At 43.8% G+C, this 24669-nt stretch overlaps 1 protein-coding gene across 3 annotated transcripts in view; it reads right to left on the reverse strand.

Annotated features, from left to right (window-relative positions):
- Positions 1-20633, reverse strand: part of SRPX (sushi repeat containing protein X-linked) — a 40014-nt gene extending 19381 nt beyond the window's left edge. Inside the window, exon 1 of one of the 3 annotated variants that reach the window (XM_059839969.1) lies at positions 20609-20633. In XM_059839969.1, coding sequence (XP_059695952.1) covers positions 20609-20618 — 10 coding nt within the window. In that variant the 5' untranslated portion in view covers positions 20619-20633. Of the gene's footprint in view, positions 1-1882; positions 2016-20608 lie in introns of those variants that run through there. The other 2 variants (XM_059839970.1, XM_059839968.1) reach the window with 2 other exon arrangements.
- Positions 20634-24669: the final 4036 nt, after the last annotated feature.

Here is a 24669-nt window from a genome sequence, read left to right on the forward strand (position 1 = left end):
GTTGAGATTCAATTTTGATATCTAAACACTGACATCTGAGAGACTTTTGAACATAAAACTAAACTTTTTTGCACTTGAAATCTGACTGCAGAGCAAAAAGACCAAGCTGTGATCCCTGAGGGCTTCAGGAAGACATTGATATGTAAATGAGTACCTCTCTAAGCATCAATTTTTCTGCCACAAATTAGAATACTCTTAGCTAATTACTCACTTTCAGGGCTTTAAAACTATTACCTCAGTGTTATCACCAATAATTGTCCAAATGTTAGTGTGCAGTGACTTTAGCATTTAAAGTTAGTAAATCTCAGAATTATGTGAGCTCTTGTGCATTTGCCTTTGCTTAGACAAGAAACAATTAAGTGCTTTTGACAGTTTTCTAAGAAAAACTGGCCTTAAAGAGTTATTCACTGCTTTTGCCCTGAAACGAGGCTCTCCTGTTGGAGCTTGACATCTCCCATTTCCAGCTCATTTTCTACCTCAAAATGAGAAGTAATTTCTCTTTCCTATCAATGTTTTCTTAATAAACACAACAGACTTGGCTTGGGGAGCCATGGAAGAGGTGTTGCCAGTTCATCTCCATTTTCTCAGCCACAAATCAAAGCATTTCTGCTTCACATACATTCAAAACTGACTACCAAGCCATGTAAGGACAAAGCATTGTTCTGTGTTGGAGATGCTAAAATTATCACAGTTCAGGGTATAGCAGGTTCCTGCCAAAAACAGGTGTGGACTTTGTTCCGGCAGATGTCAAGCAAAACACATGAAATAACACTTTCATTTTTTTCTTTTATTTTAAGATTAATCTATGGATTTACACAATTCTGTTTATGTCAGGAAAAAAGGATTTCTTCATTCACAAAATAAAATTCTGTCCCTATTGCAGAGGTTGTACAGGTCTGATGGCAAGATCAGGGCACAAGAACACAAGAACACAAGCCAGGCACTGCATACACATGAACAACACTTCACATGCTATAATTCCTTTGTAACAGAAAAAAGAAGGAATGTGACACAGAAGAGGCAGAAGAGCTACGCACACTTGCTTTCCCAGGACTGACCTAACAATTTTGAGTTTAAATTAAAGTGAGCCATAGACAACTACAGTGTAGCACATTAAACCAACGTGAAACTTTTCAGTTTACTGCCCTGAAACAGCACAAGTTCTGGAACACAAGTCCTATAAGGAATTGCTGAGGTAGCTAGGGTTGATAAACCTGGAGAAAAGGAGGCTCATCACTCTCTCTAACTGCCTGAAAAGATGCTGTAGACACGTGGGGTGCATCTCTTCTCCCAGGTAATAACCAACAGGATGCGAGAGAGGAGATAGCCTCAGGCTGGGCAAGGGGAAGGTTAAAATAGCTATTAGGAAAAATTAGTTCACTGAAAGGGTTGTCAAAAGCATTGGAACATGCTGCCCAGGGAAGTGACTGAGTCAGTATTCCTTCAGGTATCTAGAAGATACCAAGATGTGGCACTTAGATACGTGGTTTGGTGGAGTATTAAATAATTTTACAACAATATTTATTTGGGGTATAAGCCCGTACCTTCAGCTTCTGCAAACCGACCTTACCCCAGAGAGCACTTGAAGAAAGCGGGTCAGGAAACAGCGCCAGTAACTTACCACTTAGTCTACCTTAGTGTACTTTTTATGCTGCTAAACGAACGCATAATTTGGCTTCTAGTTCCTGGTAAGAGCCTTGAAGGGAGATTCTGAGAAAGCACGGCTTTGCGCCACTGCAAAGTTCTGGCACGGAAAACTTGCGGCGAAAGCGACGGAGAAGGAGAGCTCGGCGCTGTCATTTCTGCACGAGAATTCAGCGCAGCGGCCCCGGCCCGGCCCCGCTCTGCCCCGGCCCCGCCGCCCCTTCCTCCCCTTCCTCACCCTCGTACTCCAGGCTGGCCCGGGCGCCCAGGGCGAGCAGCGCGGCGAGGCGCAGCCAGCAGCTCCCCATGCTCCTCACGGCTCTGCCCGGCCCGGGGCTGCAGCAGGAGGAGCAGCAGGAGGAGGAGAAGGAGGAGGAGGAGGAGGAGGGGGACGGGGACACTCTCCGAGTGGCTCCCGGGCGCCGCCGGAGTCTCCTCCTCCGGCTGCCCTGGCTCGCCTCACCTCCGAGAGGGTTTGGGTTCGCCGGGGCTCCAGTGTCGCCTGTGCCGTTTGTTGTCCCCCCAGGGGCCCCGCTGCCCTCCGACGTGGCCCCCGGGACTCGCCCGGTGGTGCCTGGCCCGCAGAGATGTGCGGGATCCCCGCCAGGTCCTTGACCCGGCCTCAGCCAGGGCACCGAGGGGCCGGGACTGCGTGCCTGGCCAGGTGTCTTCCCATAGCATCACAGAATCTACTGGGTTGGAAAAGACACCTGAGATCATCGAGTGTAACCTGTGACCACCGTGTCAACTACAACATGGTACTGAGTGCCATGTCGTTCCTTAAATACCTACAGGGAGAGTGACTCCCCCAGCTCCCTGGACTGGCTCTTTCCGTGAAAAAAAAATATTCCTCCTAATTCACCACCCCGCCCTGGTGAAGCTTGAGACGACGTGCTCCCATCCTTTCTCTTGTTGCCTGGTGGAAGAGACCTAGAGAGCAACAGGGTGCCCACTGAGCTCCTTCATTCCAGGCTAAACCCAGCTCCCTCAGCCCCTCCTCACAGCACTTGTGCTCCAGAGCCTTCCCAGCTCACTTCCCCTTCTCTGGACATGCTCCAGCCCCTCAATGTCCTTGCTGAATTAAAGGGTCCAGAATGGACACAGCACTCGTGGTGTGCCTCACCAGTACAGGGGGAAAATCTCTGACCTCATCCTGCTGCCACACTATTGGTGACACAGGCCAGGTGCCATTGGCCTCCTTGGCCCTCTGGGCACACCTGGCTCATGTTCAGCCACTGCTGACCAGCACCTCCAAGTCCTTTTCATCCAGGAACCTTTTCAGCCACTCTGCACCTATAGTGCAAAGATCACCACATTTCCAACTTTTTTAATGCTGCTGGGAAATGGAGAACAGCAAAAAGCCTAAAAATACAGCAATAGTAGCCAATTTCAGTTGCATGGTAGATTTCACAGAATAAGAAAAAGAAGAGAGCATTATAGCCACCTCAAAACTATAATGACACTGTGTCTTGAGCATACAGAAACAACATGAATTAAATGAACCTAAATGGCATTTTCTGTAGTACGCAGGCACTGGCTACTCTTGATACTGGAAGGAAAGAGAAAACTCCTTTCACATTTAACCTAACTTTCAAATCAGAGAAAAAGTGCTTGGGAATTCCTCCCATTTTCAAAAGGTTCATCAGTTTAACCATGTGCAAGAAGAGAATGACCAGTTTCCCCCAGTAAGTCTGCAACATCTGGATTTAGTTCATCCAATGTTTTACATTCCACAGTACCTGAAGGCATATCAAATATGTGCCATACCAAATATGTGAATTTAAAACCTTAGCTCCACTGCAGCAAACTGAAGAGCTTCTTGGAGAATGGCAGGGCTAAGGTCACTCAGACCTCAGAAGTCTGGAAGAAGCACATGACAGGGCAGAAAAGGCACAAAATGGTCATGATGTTCACATTTTTTTGTGTAAAAATACTTGCACTCGTGTTTATGATGGTACTAAAAATGGAAATCTGGGTTTTTCAACTCATTCTTTACTGGCTAAACATTACACCCCAGAGGTCTGCAAAGTTCATGTTTAAAAACCATTTGCTTTGGTGGGACCTCAGTATTTGTTTAAAAACTGGCTGCACAGTTAGGTGTTGCATCTGGTCCATGAAGCTCTCTATATATTTTTTTTGTTGTTGTTTTATTATAGAAATCCCACAATCATAGACTGGTTTGGGTTCAAATGGACCTTAAAGCATTGAAACACAGCCATTTTGTATTCTGCAATAATTGTGTTTAACTGAGAAGCAGAGGATATCAAGAAAATCATGGCATGTTTCTGAATGCCAGCCAAGTTAATGTTCTTATGTGCAGTTTATTAGCCCAAATTAATAACTTCCAGAGATGTTTAAGCAGTTCCCTGCTCATATATATGGAAATACACAGGTGTATAGCACAGATTTGAGTTTCCATGCACAGCCACAAGCTCCAGTCCAACTGCTGTGCTTCTATTCCTTGCAGGTGTACAGTCTTCCAGGCACAGAAAGCAATCCTACACCAAAAAGATCCCCTCAGGGCTGTACACAGATTAATTCACTGTGAGCCAGTATTGATTAAGATGCAAACACCATGTTTTAGTGCACAGGTTTTAACTTGCTTCAAGAGAGATGCCTCATACAAGATTCCATCAAAGAACAGCTCTTTCAAAGTCACAATCAAAGCACAACTGAAATGCAGAACAGAAAACTTTGGGATTATCAAGCTCAAAAGAGGTCAGAGATGCCTGAAGTTTGCATGCCAGCAGTAGTTTATGCTTTGTGAAGTAAAACCAGCCAATTACACAGAGATCATTAATTGGATTAGGAAAATGCAGGCATGGGTTCTTCTCCCAAAAAATAATCTTTCCTCCTCCCCTGCCATCTGTGACCCAATGTGACTATGAAGAAACACTACAGCTGACACCAAGCCCTGAAGGTGTTTCCAAATAGATTCATTACATGTTGAGAGAGTTATCACTCCACATAGAAGGCAGATAACAAAATAAAACTTGTTTCATGTGTTGGCAAATATTGTGCAACAAAAAAGCACTACTCCTGGCTCAAGGAGTTTCCTTCACCTCAATGAAGTCCCATATCCAGAAGCAGGTGGCCATGCCCATGCAGTTTACTCTCAGAAAAATCAGTGGTGGGATAGAAACTGCATGGATACAGAAGTTAGTGCTAGTCCAGAAAAGCTCTGAAAAATACAACTGAACTCTGCTTCCTTTTATGGACACACATAGATATCTTAGATACAGCAAAACCAAAGCAAAACACTTTCCACCACTGATTTTGGTTTATTTTTCCCACTCCAGACTGGCAATAAAAAGTGGAAGTGGCTCAAGTGGCTCTGACTCAATGCAGGCAGAAGTGCTGTAACACAGCTGCAGTCAAGGGAAAGCTGGCAGACATAACAAGAAGCTACAAATCCCTTTGCCAACACATCCATGAGATCCAGGAACCTTAGTGCAGTCCCAGGCTGCTCCCGGATCCCTTGCTCCACTACAAATGAGTTTGCTTTCACTGTAATCAGATGTTTAGTGTTAGAATGAGCAGTATGTTCAAATGTTGCTTGCAGTTTACACAATTAAATGGCCAAAGGTTGTTTTTAAAATACTATTCATTTGAAGTTGTTAAAAAGTATATCCTTCATAAAAATGCTGTCCTTATATTCAATGAAAACAAATGAGAATTTCCAGAATACCAGTTCTGGAAATTCTAAAGAAAACTTCAGAATACTAATTCTGGAAATTCTGGTTTGCCCTGAATGGCTCTTGTGATGTGACATTTTGGGTGATTTAATGGGAAGTGACAATTTAATTTAATTTCAAGTTATCAAATGTGTATATATCTCCATACTGGGTTTTCAACAGAAAATTAAGGAAAATGTAGACCAATAAATAGTGAAATATATGGAAGAAAGGCCTCTGCTACTGGAATAAAGTGCTGATTACTGTGGGGGGGAAAAAAGGAAGCTCAAAAGGCCGATAAAGATACATTTAGGGGTTAACATCGGTACAACTTCAAGAAAAGTCTGTCATCTCCTTTGTTGATCCATGTTTCCCACATAAGCCATGTTCCCTTGGTGGCTGAGCAGAATGAGCCACAAGGTGCCACAATGATTCATCAAGAGGATGGGATCAAGCTGAGAGCTTGGCTCAAAAGGGAAAGATCTGAATATTACATACATGAATAGTGCCCTCAAGTGATAGTGATTTTCAGACCAGTGAGTTGATTTTTGTTTGTTTTGGCTCATTGCCCAAAGTCTTAAATAATGAGGAGCAGAGGAAACAGAAGAGTTAGCTTCCATGATTTTTTAAGCTGTCAAGAGAAGGTCCAAAAGCCTCTTTCCTCCCTTTTAAAGGGCTCCCTCCACCTGAATAAGGAACTTTCAATAAAGTGAAATACAGCAAAACAAAATAGAAACTCTGAAAAGATGGGCAAACAAAGGAAGCCACTGATCATTTGGAAAGGCACTCCTTAAGTCAGAAGGAGACTAACAGGGAGGAGACCAAAGAAAAATGTTTCCCTTGTTAAGGCTGTGAGGAATTCAAAGTTTACTCCTCAATAAATAATGCTAAAAAATTTTGTGGCAGCATCTGTCTTTATGATCAGAAACTGTCACAGGCTGTTACCAGAGAGAGGATGAAAAGTGTCATGAACACTAAAATGCAAACCAGCTCAGCTGAACAAAATGTACATCTTTTAATTGATAGGTTTAAGGAAGGTACATGCTGCATTACATCTACACAAAATATTTAGCTGCATACTGCAAAATGTATTTGTTACCCTGAACACAGATGTGTCTGTGCTTTTCTGCTATACTAAACTCTGGCTTAGCCTTCAATAGGCACAGCAGCTATGGGGTTGTCCATGGATATAGAAGAATGTTCCATACAGAAGAATTTGCACTCTCTGTCTGACAAACTACAAAAGGCTCTGCAAAGGCTGTTTTTTGTGAGGGGTCAGAGCCTGGAGCAGTGTCTCAGTAGTTATTCCATAGCATGACATGGTGGTTAATCCATGTACACATCACCACTGCAGTCAGGAGTAAGGGACTCTCACTTCTGGGAAGAAGGGAGTGACTTTGAATGGAAAACAGAGAAATAATTCCTGTGAACATACTTCAATATGTTTTTTTTTTTTCCCTTATATTAAGATATTAAGAGTCTTTAACATAGGCTTACATTTTAGGAGCACATTGAAAACACAAAAACAGTCACCTACAGAAGGCCAAAAAGAGACTGAAAAGAGGTAGAACTACTAGTAAGTGTTTAATTAAATCAAGACAATTTAAGCTGAAAGTCTCTCTAATGACGAATTCCAGTGGACTTTGGATAACTTTCCAAAGGAGGAGACTGAAAACTAATCCTGATCTATTCTGAATTGGTGGCAGATGGAAGAATTTTTTTTTATTTTTTTTCTTTTTAATGCTGACACTGGAAACTGACTTTTAATACTACAGTACCAGATACACTGGGGTTTTTGTCATTCAGACACATTATTGCTGAAGCTCTGCCATTTTAAAAAGATTTTTCAGACTTTATGAGCAGACTAAAAGAAAAGCTCCCTATGAAAAAAATCTCAGCTTCAAGTGTCAGACACTACACCAACACTTGAAAACTAGCATCAGGAGCTGCCTGTAATCCATAGGAAATTCTCCAACAAGTTCCTAGAAAACAGAAGGGGAGTGGAAAAATGTGATGTTTCTGACAGTGATCTCCTCCTGCTCTTTAGTAAGTGGAGACACAGAGTGTCAGAAGCAACACAGAAATACTATAAACCATAAGCTGGCAGTGAGCACCCTTCTTTGAAGAAAATAGGGACTTTACAGACTCAGGACTACTGCTCATGCTTTACTAGTGCTTTGCAAGGGTAGAGAAAAAGCAGGCATTACACCAGTGAGGAACAGCTAAAGGAACAACTCCAGGGGAAATAGGGCAGTCAACAGGACAAAAACTGAGCAAAGACAACAGAAAAACAGGTGGAACTCAAAATCCAAAAAAAGATGTAAAGAAGCTTCAAATTTAATAGCAAACCAATAATTGAAGGAAAAAGTAAGCAACTGCTGTCAGGACTCAGGAGATATGAATTTAATTTTTTTACAAAGAATAGCATTAAAAACAGCCTCACAACAAACAGTATTTAATATAGCCAAAAGCACAGAAGTTGTATAAACCAATTTATGAGAAGCAGCTTGCTCCTTTTGTTTAAAATAATCAATGTTAATCACATCCTAAGGTAGAGTTCTTTTCACAGAGGCAGCAAAAAATAATGCTGATTAGATTTTAAAGGAACATTTGAGACAGTCCCCCCAAACCCTTGCTCTTTCTTCATTAATATTCATGTCAGTGTCAAATCCCCATCAGGAGGATGTTCTCACTTCCATCAAAATCAAGAGAATAAACAAATTTCCTTCTGAAAGAGTGGTTGCCAAGGTCATTTGAAAGGATATTGGCTTAGAAGATCCAGCTTCACTGATGATACACACTGTTTGGGGCACTACAATATAAACAAGATATAAAGTTATTAGAGAGCATCCAAAGGAGGCTACAAAGATGGTGAGGGGCCTTGAGGAGAAGCTGTATGAGGAGCAGCAGAGGGCACTTGGTCTGTTCAGCGTGGAGAAGAGGAGACTGAGGGGAGACCTCACTGCAGTTACAGCTTCCTTGTGAGGGGAAGAGGAGGGGCAAGCACTGATCTCTGCTCTGTGGTGGCAGTGATAGGACCCGAGGGAATGGCCTGAACTTGTGTCAGAGGAGGTTTAGATTGGGTGTCAGGAACAGGTTCTTCCTCAGAGGGTGGCTGGGCATGGAACAGGCTCCCAAGGGCAGCGGTCACAGCACCAGCCTGGCAGAGCTCAAGAATCATTTGGACAATGCTGTCAGGTGTGGTTCTTTGGCCTGCCCTGTGCAGAGCCAGGAGTTGAACTTTGATGATCCTAGTGGGTCCTTTCCAATTCAGGATATTCTATGATTCTTTATATATATATATATATATATATATCTGTATGCTCAGGAACTGCAAATGCCCCAAACTAGAAAGCTAATAAATAAAAGGAAATCAAAATAATATTCAATTTCCTCTGCCATTGGAATCCTAACTGCTGGTTTAAGGCAAAAGGAGACCAGGCAACACCAATATAATAACTTAAACAAACTTAATGATCTGAACACAATTAGGCCATGTTTCCAGAATTACACCCTGCTTCTTCAGGAGAGGGAAAAGAGCTATGGAAAATCCACTGCCACTGCCAGAAAAAGGAGAGGTGACTGAAGCACCTAAAATGGAATGCTGAAAGAAACTTGTTTGGAAAGAAGAGGAACATGGACATGGCCAGCTTGGTTTTATATACAAAGGTTTTAAATACAAAAAATACAAAAGGTATGGCCAGCACACTGGTCCTCAGCAAGAAGAATGTTGATGCCCTTTTTCCTTCAGCTCCTAAAACTGCAGTGGTGGGTGCAGCCCCAGCCTCCTGACACCAGGAGAGAGTGTGCTGGGAAGCTGCAGGGCACAGCAGGGCAATGTGAAGTTGTGCTGTGTTTGGTGCAGCTATGAAACCTAAGGATGGCCACGCTCTGGGTCCCTTTCATTAAGGGCAGGCTGATATGTTGGGATTGATGAACATCATCTGGCAGGAATGACCAGCTGCAGCAAGCAAAGCTGGCAGACAGCTTCAAATTACCAAGGTCAGGGTTCACTTAACATAATTAGGATATTATCCTTTAATAGTCAGTTCTATGAATTTTAGTTTCCACAAAATCAGTTTAGTACTGAAAAAATTCTCAAGTTTCATAAACATCTTTAAGATGACAACTAAAGACTGTCAGAAAAAAAAAAAAACCCAAAAACAAAACAAGAGAAACTTGGAGCAGAACAGATATTTTTAAATAACAGATGTACAGACTTGCTGGTATTCTTGTTACACCAGTTTCTTCTGAGTGTCAAAATATTACACCAGTCAAAGACACTGAAAAAACATACACCAAAGATCAGGTGTTTGCCTCAGAATGGCAGGACTGAGATGCCATTGTACTTCTCACTGTTTCCTCTCACAGAAGCATCAAAGTCTGAGAAACTGACTTGAGAGGTTTCAGGGCTTGCCATTAAAAGCAGACTGACAACCTGCAAATCTGCCATGTCCCAGAGAGGGATGTAAAACGGGAGCATGTGAAACACACTGGGGGAAAAATAATCCACAAAAAAGGTACAAAGCTAGAAACAGTTCTCACAGAAAAATGAAATCACTGCCTAAATTGTTACTGAGAGTTAATACACTGTAAATAATGTGGAATTTCACCCAAACATGTGAGATGTATCACTGCCCATAATGCTCACAGCAGCTCCAGCACTAAGCACTCCAGCTTGGCCTCGGGGTGCCCCTGTCCCTGTACCCAGAGCTGATCCCTGTCCCAGCTCTGCCCATGCCTCTGGGCTGCTGGGGGAGATCCCTATCCCACTACCAGCTCTCACAGAACCAGGACAGACCTTACCCTGAAGTCTTCTGTGTAGAAAAAGAAATTTGAATCCTCCCCCTTTTTTTAAAAAGTAATTGAAAAATATCAGTTTTGCAGTTTCCTATGTATCTCAACCAGGTACAACATTTCATAGAAAAATAACCTCTTCAACTGAGGAACATAGGTTTTGTAAAAAGCCATAATGATTTAGACCACCCAGACACAAACATGAAATCAAGTGCTCACATTCCTGGATGCGATGCTCTTACCTTCCCTTTGCAAATCTGAACCCCTGTCATTAAAAATGCTCAAAGATTTGACATGGATTTCCATTGCAGACAGACCAAATATCCAAAGGATACACAGTTGTCTATGTATAAATGTGCTTCTGAGTTGATTCCTTTCCATGATTTAAAGTTTCACCTCTTACAAAATTTTACTATAACACGCAAAAAGACTAGAAACATACTGTAAAGTCAGTTCCACAGTGTGGTGTGTCTTGTGTGCAAAAGACAATCAGCATCACTCCCTGGCTGCTATTATCAGAGACCTGTACTGGCCTCATTACATTGAGGAAAATGGGATGGTGTGTTTGGCAGGAAGTCCTGGCAGAAGGCAAAGGGTCAGACAAGCTGCACACAGCAGCTCCCCATGCACTTGCCTCTGTCCACTCTGCCTCTGTGCAGTCACAGGCTCTCATTTGTAAGGATTTCACAGCAACCTGAGACAAATTGAACATTTACCACTAAGAAAACAGCCAAAGGGCAACCTCCAGCAACACCTGACAGTAACCCAGCTCACTGTGGGAACAGGAAACATTTTCTGGGAAAAAGCAGATATAGTACAGCTTGTTTCAACCATCCCTCGACAACGCTCTGCCTTGGCAAGGAGCTGTCAGCAGGAGCAGTCCATCAGCCAGCTGCTGATGGGAGCTTGCTCCAGCTGTCAGAGTTTTTCAGGAGCCTGTTACAGGGCTGGAACACTCTCATTGCAGGTGGCTGACAAGTAAAAGCCCAGAAGAGCTGCACTGCTGTCTGAACTTGTGATTGCTGTGCACTGTGGTGCCTGCCAAGCCCTCTCCTTCCCTGCTCAAACACACAGAGAAAGTGCTTCACTGCAATAGCAGGGATTCCTCACAGCTCTTTACACACTGGAAATAAGAGGTGACTAGGAATTGAATAGCATGGTTTTAAAAGTAATGTTTATAACCCAAAACATGAGTTGCTGCATCAGCTCTGAAAAGGGCTTGGGAGGAGGGTGAGGAGTTTGTTGAATGGAACAGGTGCCCCGGGCTTGCCAGTTGAACTTTATTTAAATTACTCATCTTTGCAGCCATTAGGTCTCACTTTTGTCTTCCCTTTGTGCACTTATGTTCATTTGTCAGCCCTACTTACCATGGTGCCTTCATTCAAGAAAGGCCAAGAACATTTTGGAGAGCATGGCTTCCTGTGAACTGGAACCCTGAACACCATCTACACCACAAAATCCATTATTAATACTTTATTTTACTCTCATGTATCACATACGACAAGTTTGATCTTTTTCTGTTCCCTGTGCTGCCTTCTCACAGTCTTTGTGCAGTAAGAGAAGCTTTGTTAATGGCAGAAGAGTTAACAGAGACCAGGATTGTACTTTAGAGACAACATTGACCCACTGCAAATAAATCTAAGCCCACACTCCTTGTGATGGGCTTACAAATAGGGAAATATTTTCTAACTCAGATGGAGGACTTACTTTCAATTCCTTTGGACTGACCTGTTCTGGCAAACCAATTTACTCTTCTAATAGGGAAATGAGCTATAAATCAACATTATCTTTCTGCAGAGTTAAAAGTTGCTTTTTATTACACACTAAATATTTATGGCTTTTAATGCATATTATAAAATCACTCAGACATTTTAGCAGTAAGTATGACACATATTAATGATTTACCTATAATATGGCAGACAAAAATATTGCAAAATAATGGGTTTGGATAAGAATAAAACAAAAGTACTTCAAGGGCTGCAGTGCATGTCTCATGCTGTTCCTGATATCTAAGAGGTCTGAAATGCCTTGGAGACATCTAAAGGTACAGTGGAATATTCTCAGTTTTGACATGAATTTAGAGAAAGGTACAGAATCCCAATCAGAAACATTTCTCCTAAAAACAGAGCCAAAACACAATTCAGGTGTTGCAATTTCCAAGAAGATGACAAGTTGTCAGACAGTCAAACACTGCAAGTTTCCAGAGTGCTGGTGAAGCAGAGGCATCAGTGATACACCAACAGCACTGCTGGCATTCCTACAAATGCTGCCTTCCCCTATTAAAGAAACACCTAGGATTTGATGTATTTGACTGGAAATTTCCCTAAACTCTAAGTCAAAGTAAGTTTCCAATTATGGTTATCTCCTGTTCCTCCCAGACATGTATTTCCTACCTCATTATAATAAATGTCAAGTACCAACAAAGAAACTCAAAATATTGTTCCCAACACCCACCGAAATGGATGCACACCCAGAAGCTTTAACTGAAGCAGTCAGGAGAGCAATGGAAAGACAAGCCAGAAGAGCACACAGGAATGCCCAGAGCCACAACCAGGTCCAGGTCACCCCTTTTCAGCTCCAAAGAGACACAAAAGCCACCTGTAGCATTTCCATAACTAAATACACACACACGGTGTTACTTGATATGGTGCAATGGCAATAACGGCAGCTGAATGAATGTTTTTAGTCAAAGCTCTCTGCACAAACCATATTACAAATGGGATGCAGACACAGGCCAACCAACTGTTTTAATGTGACAAAAAAGAAATCAGGGCTGCAAAGCTGAAGCAAACTACCAGTCAGATGCCTTCACAAGAAACAAGTCATCTGTTCAGGTGACTTCAGCAAGTCATCACCTGCTTTCAGCACAGGGCACTCACATCCACTCCTTTCCCAGAAAAGTATGGGAAAGACCTTTATATCTTGTGTTGGGATGGTTTTCTTATTTACACATTTCACTAAGATGTGTAACTCAAGTGCAATGTTTCTGGTATCTGTCCCTGGGCAGTTTAGAACAGGCAATGCAAGGCAATGACTTTAATCTTCAGGAAGAGCTATACAGAGACATGTTAATTTTGGGCTCTTTCACTAACAAATCACACAGTATAACTAGAAAGCCACAATGGATGGACTCAAGACAGGCAGACTCAAACCGAGTAATTATATTTGAGTTGACAACTCTGAAGAAAACTCCAACAGGCACAGGCTCACAATTTAACTAAGGCAGGAGCTGGAAGCAGCATCTTCCCCCACCTGGCCAGTCAGCATCAGGAAGTCTGACAAAAAACCTCAGAGGGACACCAGGATGGACCACAGACCCTGGCAGGGTCAAACTCTCTCGACACAGCCTAAAAGGAGACAGACTTTGTGAGTGAATCATGTTGCCAGCCCACGCTGGTTAAGTGTAGGCTTTGGGTAAACCAGGCAGCACAACATGGCATGGCTGCCAAAGCCTGAATGCAGCACTACTTCCAAACTGCAGTGCTATTCTTAGTGAATGTGTGTGCAACACATCTAAATCCAGTACCCTAAATAACAATGGCATTTCCTCAAAAGAAAAATCAGGCTGCTCAAAGTATAAGGAAATATGTCTATTCAGAGTTGTGACAAATTTTAAATTTTGCACAATAGGAAAGAAAGTTTCCTTCCATATCAACACCACAGTAATTTCAGAAACTTCAAAACAAGATTAACTTATAAAACTTCTAAATCATCCAATCCTCACATGTACAGTACTCTTACACATGCATATTTTTATCTACTGCAAGATTTGAAGCAAGTGATAGCACTAACATAAAATTTAATGTTATATATCTTACTGCAAAGCTGCAGAAGTTTCTTCTCTGTCTCCCTGAAGGACACAGCTGCACATCACAAGTCGAAGACTATTCAAATCAAAGATTTATCCACCCTTATGGAGATATTTACTCACCAGTTTCAAACAAATGCAATCAAGAATCTTTATGATACACATCCTGCATGTTTCAGTTGTGGATCTTCTTTTCGCTCTTCAAAAACAGCTCATAATGACCTGCTAGTGTCAAGAACAACCCAAAACTTCAAGCATTCTTTGTTTTTCAGGTCTATGCATCGGGCAGCAAAACTTGGGTCTTTTAGAGCAGCCCACCTGAACCCCACAGATGTCATCTATCCTTAGCTGAAGACATATTTTCACAGAGCAAGCAAAAAAGCATGAAGTTATACAAACTCTATCTGCTCAAATGGCAAAAACCTTTGCCAAAAATGTCTAGCCACCCCCAGCTTGAGCTGCACAGGCTGCCAGAAGCTCAACACTCTGACATGGCTGGAGGTGTTTTCCTCTCCCAGCCTGTAATTTACCCTGCACGCTGCCAGGAGGGGATGGCAGCTCTCCCCAAATACTGAGCCCATGTTCAGCAGCCAAAATGAGAGCAGTGAGGACGTGCAGAAGGCAGTGAGGAAGAGACAGCACCATCCAGAGCAGCAAGAAGGGTTCTACCCTCAGTGCTTATTTCACATCAAATAGCACAAGAGGGCACAGGAAAACATCCAAGAAAAATTCATGTGAATTGTGCCCTGATTTGGCTCACTAGCAGGCTTCCCTCCCCTCAGAGGCTTGTGACCCCATGGAAACCACCCTGTTAATTCACAGCCAGGGATGTTCACCCAGGGGAAGGCAGGACAGCTGGGCAGCCCTCCTCAGAGGCCAGGGGTTAAGTTATAATACACAAGCAGCAGAGCAGCAAAGAGCTGAAAACTGCTGCCCAGGGTGAGAGAAGAGGGGATGTTTCCAGCAGTGCAAAATAGGTTTGGGAGAAAGGGATTTTGGAAATTTCCCCAAAATGCAGACATGCCTGGGAGCCCTGGGCAAGGTCTGAACCTGAACAGAGACTGAGGCAAAAGATCCTGCCCAAGGTCTTGGAGGCCTGGAATGAGACAGCAGGGATGGGTAGGAGGAGGCCCAGGACAGCCATGGGGAGAATATGGAATCCACCAGGACCAGCAACAGGCCACAGCTGCCCAATGTTTCCTGGGGCACAGCTCCCAAAAGCAATCAAATTAAGAGATACTACTGAGAAGAATGACAGGAGGAAGGCAAAATAGCTGCTTTTTCAAGGTGCATAATCTGCTGAGTGCTAGAGGAAAAGCACAAAAACAGCACTAAAAATAAATCAAGAGGGTTGATGATAAGGGCCTGCCAGCCAGTCCAGTAACTTGTGTTTTGGAAACAAACCAACACTCACCAACACTTTCTCTCCAAATAAGCCTTTCAGCAGAAAAAATTCATTGTAACAGTAGTACAGCACAGGGTATTTGGACAGACTCACTTTTGCTAGCTACTAGCAGGCTCTTCACATGCTCCCAATCCAAATGCATTCTCCCTCCATCTTCAGAGAGATGTAGTGGAATTTTAGACATTTCTCTCAGGAAAAACCTCCTGCAGCTGCCAAAAAACACCATTTAGAGGTAATGGTGGATTGGGGAAAGATTTCTTATCACCCTGATGCTGCAGTTGACAGAGCTTTACTCTGTGTAACTACTCCTTCCACATTTCTGTATTTTGTACATGTCAAAGATACCATTTATTTCCTCAGGTACAACAAAATCTTGAATCTTGAGTCAAGATTGTTCATGGAACAATCTTGATGGAAACCATTGGCAAAGCTGTGCTTGCAATATGTATTAACTTGGGGAAACCCAAGTTTTTTCCTTGGATCGCTCAAGAAATACAAAAATCCTTTCTCTCTTCCTGTGAAGATGTGCCAAATTACAAGTCAAAGTGGTTTAAAACTCAGGCAGAGATCGTAAGTGGCTATTTCAAGTTACAGGAAAGATCAAAATAGTTAAATTTAAAACCCTCAATTTGGAGCTGTTTCCAATGTACTGCAGCACAAATTTTCAGTTTGAACAAACTCATCAGTACCTTTTAGATACAGTCAACAGTTAGAAACAGTGGCAGAGAATTGCCAGCCATGTCCTGTTTGTTGAGATTTTACTGCATTAAAATTAAAATGCCTTGTGAAATGGGTGACACAAACACATTGTGATTTTTCACATAACTTGAAACAGCAAATTCAAAGAAAAAAACTCAAAACAACCAAAACACAGCCATTTTGGAAGCAGAAAAATTAGCCAAGTATTTAGAGGAACATGTAACTTGTTACCCCAGTCAGAGAAAACACACTGTTTCAGAAGTTTCACACAAGTACCAGGAAAGACTGACAATATTAAATTAGAGTCTGTATTACAATGTACTACATATTAGAATTTCATGAAGTATTAGATTACTGATGTGCTTTTTGGACAAAAAATTAGTAGTGTGAGGGGGGTGCAGGGAGGGAGGGATGGGTTTTAGTTGCCTCTTCACTGCTTTGCACTCCAAACAATCACAACGCTGGACTGGGGATCCATGTCTTGGGAGCAGTCTCTCCTAACAAAGATACTCCTGTTTAGCAAAAAACATCAAAACAGCTGAGTGTGGGCTGAAGCCCATGCCCATCTCCAAACTCTGCAATGTTAAGTCTAAGCAGCTTGCTGAAGGCTATATGTAAAATGTGTATGGAGTGTGAATTTTCAAACCAGTGGCTTATTCAACTGAATGCCAACACAAGAACTTGCCAAATCTTGCTCCCTGCACCTTCAGCAGCCACAAATTTGACCATCAGTACCCATTCTATTCATAGCTCTAGAGTGAGAGAATCCCATATTTCAGTGATGTTCATCTCTAACTACTCATTTCAACTGCCAGACAAAGAGACAAAAGTAAAACGCAAATCAACATTTCCAAATTACTTTCAGAATCAATGTTTTCGATAAACCAAATTATAGACACATTCATTCTTTTCCCAGAAAGAACCTCACACTGATACTGATGGCTATCTCAAGTGCAAGCTTTTATAATCACTCTGGTTTTTACACTGTAGATGTTTGGCAAGCCTTTGTCATGCCAGCCTTCTGCTGCAATGGACCGAGATAAGGGGTACAGCAGCTTCCAGGCATGAAAAAAACTGTCATTGATGGTTCTGTGGCACCTCCTGTACCACCTCCAATGCAATGCTTGCCCAGACTTGGCTACCCAGGACATTAAATGCAGTTAATTTGTCTGTGCTTTCTGGCAAGGTGTATTTCCCTTTGAGAGAAAGGACAGTTCAACAACTCATCAAAATATCCTTAATTTCACTCTCTGTTAATGTGATCTCACCCTGGAGATTTCAGTTGCACTGAAGGCCCCAGGTGCTGCTGAAGAGTGAGCAGGCTGAGCAGAGAGGAGGCAATGACCTGATTATTTAAGGACCACTCAGGAAGAAATGTACCACGTTGGTAATGCTTATTAAATTGCAAGGGGTTTTCAGCAGGGAATTACTACAGCTCATGAAAACGCTCCACTTCACACAGGAATATATGAAAGCAGTGTCAGGAGATGAGCTGACATTATTGATTGATATTAACATGACATATCTGTTATGCCTGAGGTCACCTAAGAATGCTGCTGAAGTCTTATTCATATGCAACTGTCCAGGTAACTGGAGCTTCTTTAGACAGAGGCAGCCCATCCAAAGCACAGCTGTGGATGAAGCCGTGCCTTAGAATACCTGCTTGTATTCAGAACATCACAGCATCATACAATGGCTTGGACTGGAAGGGATCTTAAAGCTGATCAAGCCCCCTGCTGTGGACCAGGACACCTTTCCTTAGACTATTCATTCCCACGCTGGGTTTTGTGCTGTGTTTGGCCAGCACACAACACACCCAGGTCTGTGCCCACCATGGTCACCAGCGGTGCCTGCAGCTCCACACTGGATCCTGCACATACAAATTGTCACCCAGAATTGGCAAAGCAGCCAGCAAACTGTGTTTAGAAGAAAAACACAACAAAAGAACTCTCAGCTGACACAACAGGCCCCACCCTTGGCACTGCAGAGCACCAGCTCTCCAGGCCCTGGAGATTGCTTCTGGACCATTCTGCAGCTTGGTCTGATGGAGCAGGAATAAATCATTGTGATGCCAGATTTTTTAAAGCCTGCCATTTGACTTTAAGCAATCTACTTACTCTCTTCCTTCAGTTTTGTCCTCCTACCCTTTGTCTATTTCTAGTATAAACACTACTGGGTGAGAACTGCCTCTCTCTGAAGGGCTGAGGCCCTCAGAAGTCTCACTCACAGATGAACTCTTGATCTAGCACACAGCTTTGAGAACTACCATTTCCACAACCTGACTTCCATCTACTCATATTTAATCCAGAATATACATATGTTATAAGCATATGGTGCTTATGTATATATTGTTTTCTTTGAATTAAATCTCATACAGCTTTTGAAAACAGTTCCATAATATTGCATAGTCTTCAAGTGATTTTAGTGACATGTCTCTAAAGGTTCATGGCCCTTCACACCAGTACCCTGTTCCAATGCACAGTTCCCATTGATTCTATCATAGATAGGCTTTTCTTTTCATCTACCAAAAGTGTAATACACAAGTACCATGGCCTTACATCACACAGTGCCACTTGATTTCATCTTCACAGCCCCCAAATACTGAACAAGTGATCTCCATATAAATGTACATATGGACAGCTGTACCCTCCCCAACACCACAGAAAGTCACTGAAGAGCTCCAAGGGCACATCTACCTCTTCAGCCCTTAGGGAAAAGGTTTCACACTTGTTTTAACTTCCAAAAGCTGCATCTCTAAACTGTTTTTGAAGAAAAAACAGACTTTCCTCTGAGTAGTGCCACCAGAGAGATTTTGTCAGTGCCTTATCAGTTTTGAATGTAAGAATCCACAGCATCCTTTCAAAACTCGAAAATACAGTTACAGTTAAAACAGTTGCTGCTTCAAAAGCTTTGAAGTATTTTAAGAATTTTAATTATTTGGATATTTTTCAGCTTTCTTTCTTATGCTGAGCAGATAATTAGTTCAATTACAATTTCCCAGGTGGAATACCGGCTTGATTTCTACTTGCCTGCCATCAAAAATTCATAGCAGAATTCTTAAGGCATGAAAATTACACCTATTTAGTGTGGTGTTTAACATAGTCTTTGGAATTGTGGTACAAAACTTTTCTACACCAGAATCTACAGTGTTACCAAATTATGAGTTCAAGAGCTGATTAGACTATTTCTGATATTTAAAGAACAATCTACTATTGAATTACAAGCATTTTGCATGAATCCAAAACAGACTGCTTGGCTTTGCCTATAAAGTAGTCCAGTGTCAACATCTTGGTAAGGGTTCAATAAACTTGTGCCTGTGTAATCCAGAGGGGCCCACATACACGCGCTGTAGAGATTTTTTTTTTAAGTCTATTTTAGTTTACTTAATGGCATTCTGCACCTAATGTGCATGGTTATATACCAACACAGTACCATTAGAGAAAAACCTATTAACAGTTTCTCTAGATTTCATACTGGGAATAAAGATCTGAAAAAATACCACATTTCTCTACTAAAAATAAACAGAAGAAAAGTAACATGAAACATTCACTTAATATTAGGGTTTACAATTACAGCTGCTGATGATTTAAGCTCTTTGGAGCCTTTGACACTAAGCATAAGGAGGAAATTGGACTTTCAAATGAGTGAAAGACGAAACAAGCAGGCTTTTGTGCAGCCAACTTGAAGATTACATGCAAAACTTAAGACTTTTGAGATTAGAGAGGTTACACTTGGCCTTTTAGGAAAACAGAGGATAGGATATTAGCATCCTCAGTAAACTACTTGAAGACTAACATTCACATAAACCGCAAACTAAAGCATTCACTCATCTTCCTAAGAAAATAAAGAGAATTTGGCAGTACAATAATCCTCAGAGAAATGCCAGGACAGGAACTTCTGTGGTTTTTGTTGATTTAGCAATTGATGTGTCCAATACCTTAGTGTTTGGTAAAGAAAGAGCATAAACGTGTGTTCCAACATCTTTCATCTTGGAAAGAAGCCACTAGCAACCCGCCAACAAAAATAAGGAAAGCTAAACCTCAACTCACAAATACCACCACTATGCCACTTTACACACCTCCATGGACAGAACTACGTATTAGGTAGGGATAGCTCCAGGAAACAAAAAATGGGTACGACCGACACGCAGCTGCGAGTTGTGTTAGACACCCTGCTTGCCTTTTCACTGCCACCCTTCCCTTTCAACCCAGTAACACACCTCAGTTTGAATCCATACCCACTTACATGGAAGGCTCCGTTCTGACCACAAATTCTCACGGACTACACCTGTTAAACCACAACCAGGGCATACCAGTTTACACTGGCTTTGCTTGCCATGCCTGCCAAATCAGAAGTGTTTAACCAGACAAGACGCAGCTGCTTTAGAACAGGCAGAAACCACACACCCCTTTCCTTTTGCATGGAAATGGAACCTAAATTTAGGCTCATTTCAAATTTTGCTACAGGAAATGCAAACAATTAGAAGTGAAATAGCATCAGCATGCATTTTTTCATTTACTAGTTGCCTAAGAAACCAGGCAGACTCATCCATTCATTTTTCACGTTAAAAACAGAGATTACCTTGCTGCATGCAGTCTCACCCGGGAATCAAAAACTGCTGAGGCAGGGCTGGCCCATCGGACTTACACTTTACAAGGGTAAAGCGTAAGGGACAACACAGAGCCTCTCTTGTTCAGCAGCTTTGAGCGGGTGTCACCTCCTCTCTCCGAGCGCCAAGGCGGCGGCACGGGGGTGCAGATGTGAGAACGCGCCGGGGCTGCCACCAACCCGCCCCCGGCAGTGCTCAAACCCGGCACGGCTGGAAGCTTTCCTGGCACCCACTCCAGTAACAACCCGGCGCTCCACACCCACGATGCGGCTCCATCCGCGCTGACGGGACTGGACCGGACACAGAGCGGACACAAATCACTGCGGGCGGGGAGCGAGCGAGCAGGACGGGCCCCCGGCCCCTCAGGCTGCCGCGGACACCGCGGCGCTCCCGCCGCCCCCGGCCCCGCTCCCGGCCCGGCCCCGCTCTGCCCCGGCCCGGCCGCCCCTTCCTCCCCTTCCTCACCCTCGTACTCCAGGCTGGCCCGGGCGCCCAGGGCGAGCAGCGCGGCGAGGCGCAGCCAGCAGCTCCCCATGCTCCTCACGGCTCTGCCCGGCCCGGGGCTGCGCGGCCGACGGGCAGCAGGAGGAGGACGAGGAGGAAGGAGGTGGAGGAGGAGGAGGAGGAGGAGGGGGAGTGGGACGGGGACATTCTCCGAGCGGCTCCCGGGCTCCGCCTGAGTCTCCTCCTCCCGCTGCCCTGCCTCCCTTCCCGGGAGGGTTTGGATCCGCCGGGACTCCGGTGTCGCCTGTGCCATGTGTTGTTTCCCCCCCCTCCAGGGGCTCCTGCTGCCCGCTGCCCTCCGACGTGGCCTCCGGGACTCGCCCGGTGGTGTCCTGGCCCGCAGAGGGGTCACAGAATCATAGGATCAGAATGGTTTGTGTTGGAAGGGACCGCAAAGATCACCTCGTTCCACCGGCACCGCCTCCTCGGGGCTCTCTCAGCAGGTTCCCGGCCTGCCTGTGCGGGGGCTCTCAGCTGGATGCACCATCCAGGGTGGGGGCTGAGCAGAGCAGAGGGGCAGAATCCCCTCCCTGCCCCTGCTGCCCACGCTGCTCTTCAGGCAGCCCGGGAGTGGGGTCCCTGCTCGGTGCCATGAGCATCAGGGTACCGAGATGGCCGGGACAGTGTGTCTGTTACCGAGGTCCTCCCATCTGTCCTTCCAAGGCAGGGAGCGAGGCAGGGAGGCTCCCAGTGAACAAGGGCAGGATGGGGAGGATGAGCCCCTCCTGCTCCCTCCGGTAACTTTTCTGGCACGGGAGGACCTCTGGGGATGTGTCATGCTGCCGGCTCCCATCCCGTCCCATCCCATCCCATCCCATCCCATCCCATCCCATCCCATCCCATCCCATCCCATCCCATCCCATCCCATCCCATCCCATCCCATCCCAGGTGGCAGTGCCCTTCCCATGCAGGCCTGGGGTTTTGCTGGCAGCAGTGCAAGGAAGCAGACTTCAAGATTAACTGCTCTTGTTGCTCAGCAGTTTGCGGATGGCCAGATTTAAATGTTAAAAAAAATTTAAATCCCTGAGTCATGAAAGTAAGAAAAGAAAGTTTGGAGTCATCACATTTCTCATTAGGTTTTTGAGCTGCCAGGGTGTGCAGAGTTACATTTTCAGGCTTTGTTCCATAACCACAAAGACTAGAGGCTTTTCTTACTGCCTTTGACATGAAAGCAAATTCCCCAGACACTCCAAGCCCACGAAGGTGGAGGCTTCAGGCAGAGCATCATATGTTCCAACACTTTTGATTTGACATCTGTCAACCCTGCAGCTTGACTACAAGTAGATTTGGGATTTATTTCTTTTTGCACTTCCTACCATGAGCGTTTAATGTGCAATCTGAACTGGCAAAGATGTGGGAAAAGCCCACAAAAGTGTGGGAAAGTGGCTTCAGCCAGAGTTTGTGTGCTGGGGTGGTACAGGTGAGTGAGCCCAGGGAGTTCTGAGGGTCCCTCCCACATTCTGTGCTGTTTACTGAACAAATAAGGAAATATCATCTAGTCAGGAAAGGAATACTTCTTTAAAAATAAGGGACACGGAATTGCAGAGGAAGGAGAGTCATCTCAAATGGAAAGGTTAGTCTGGAAACAGAAGAAGGTGACAATTCTGCCACACTTTGAGGCTGGCTATACCCAAGTGGCCTAAGAAAAATGTCATCTTGCTGGTAATTAAAAATCTGTGTGGGTGCTGTGTTTGGCACCTTTCTTCAAAGCATTTTCTTTTCATCTGACTTTTCCTTTGGATCAGGAGTGCCCCTGGATACGTCCCCACTTGGGTCCCCCAATTTGCTGTGTGAGACTGCAGTGTGCACAGGAGTGAGTGCACCTCCTGCATCCCCAGGGCCAAGCTAGAGCTCCTCTGGGGGGTTGGGTGGGCACTGGGCCTCAGCACAAGCTGTTCTCCAAGTTGCTCTGCTCAGTACTGGTGGAGTCTGAGTATGCTTGGGCTCAATAATCTGTTTCGAACTTGTTTGCCAAAAAATGAAGAAGAAAGATGGTAACAAAACCAATGGTAGTTTCATCAGAGCAACTGCAATTTAACAGCTTAAGGATTTCTTAGATTTCCACATGTGAAAAGATAAAAATACTAACATTACTCTGTTTAAAGAAGAACATTACTCTGTTTAAAGAACTCCTCAGGAAAAGGAGTGCTTTAATCAGTTTATCTGTGCTGCAAGGCTTTGCTAAGACTTCAGCGTCCTGATATAATGGAATAATAAAGGTACCTGAAGCAGATCTCTGTGGGTCAGGTATCTCTTGCTTTCCCTTTGTGTATTGTCCTCGTAGCTGCCCATTTCCAAAACACTGCCTTCATTTAGGTATTTCTGTGAGCACAAGGTCTGTACTGGTATGAGAGCATTGTTCAAGAAGCCACTGCCAGCAGAAGTGTGAATGCAGCTGCAGCTTCTCCATCAGCTGTCCCAACACTGCCCTGTCCAGAGGTCACAGCCTCCCTCCTGGGCAGCCTTTTTGAGCCTTTTCAGGGTGCAGAAATGTGGTAATTGTGGTGACAAACCCTCCTTGCTGGGTTGTCTCCTCAGCATGAGAGATGAAGGTCTCAGTAGTAGATGCCATCAGTGACTGTAGCTGTGGTGTCTGAATTAGTACAGGCAAGAATCCTGTTTGATTCCCTGGAATCAGGGGATCAGTTTGATCCCTTGGAATCAAACTGCTCTCCTGTTGCTCCTGATTGTGCATGTGCAATTCCATCTGCTCAAACAACATGACCACTGGAGTTTGCAGAATTTTTTCTTTGTCTTGCCTGTCCACTGAACAGGATTTTTGCCGTGGGCACTGTGAGTGGGCGTGCCTGAGGTGCTGCTTTTCCTCTGACATCCAGCTCCTGGAGTGTCCCAAGTGCCCTGAGAAAGACAAGAAATTTAAGAGCTGCAGTCTGCAACTTCCAGCTCAAATTTAGACACAATTGTGAGCATCAGTAGCAGTGGGAATGCATCCTTCATGGCCTGTTCAAAATGAACCTTGGAAAAATGCCAGTGCCAAGGTGTGCCTTCATCTGGATTTGTTTGCTCTGAGCAATGTAACACTCATTCTTCATGTTTGATAGAATGACAGCAATGTGAAATCACCCCAAAGACTGGGGCTTGAAAGGCAATTTCAAGGCAACTTTAAAAAAATGTTGAATTCCTAGTAAATTAGATTTTTGTAGTTTTCTTAAGGGACTTTTTAATAGGAGGAAGCGTGTGGAACTATGAATGAATTAAATGAATGTCACATATATTGAATTTGAAGGCACAGTCCATTCATTTTTCTCCCAGTTCAGCTTTTAATTTTTATAGAAAAAAATTCTAACTCTTTAAGCTTGTGGTTAGTTGGAGTTCCTGGCACTCCTGGTATTACACAAGCATTAACCAGTCTGCTTTTCATGGAAAATTCAGGTTTTGACTTTCAGAGGTGAAAGAAAATTTTCAAGACTGAAATCAAGCAACACTAGAGGACTGAAATGTGTGAAAATGTCTTGGATGGATAGAAAAATAAATCCCAAAGCAAAGTTAAATGCTCTTGGAGGCTTAA

Source organism: Haemorhous mexicanus, chromosome 2 (assembly GCF_027477595.1).
Source record: "Haemorhous mexicanus isolate bHaeMex1 chromosome 2, bHaeMex1.pri, whole genome shotgun sequence".
Classification (NCBI taxonomy): domain Eukaryota; kingdom Metazoa; phylum Chordata; class Aves; order Passeriformes; family Fringillidae; genus Haemorhous; species Haemorhous mexicanus.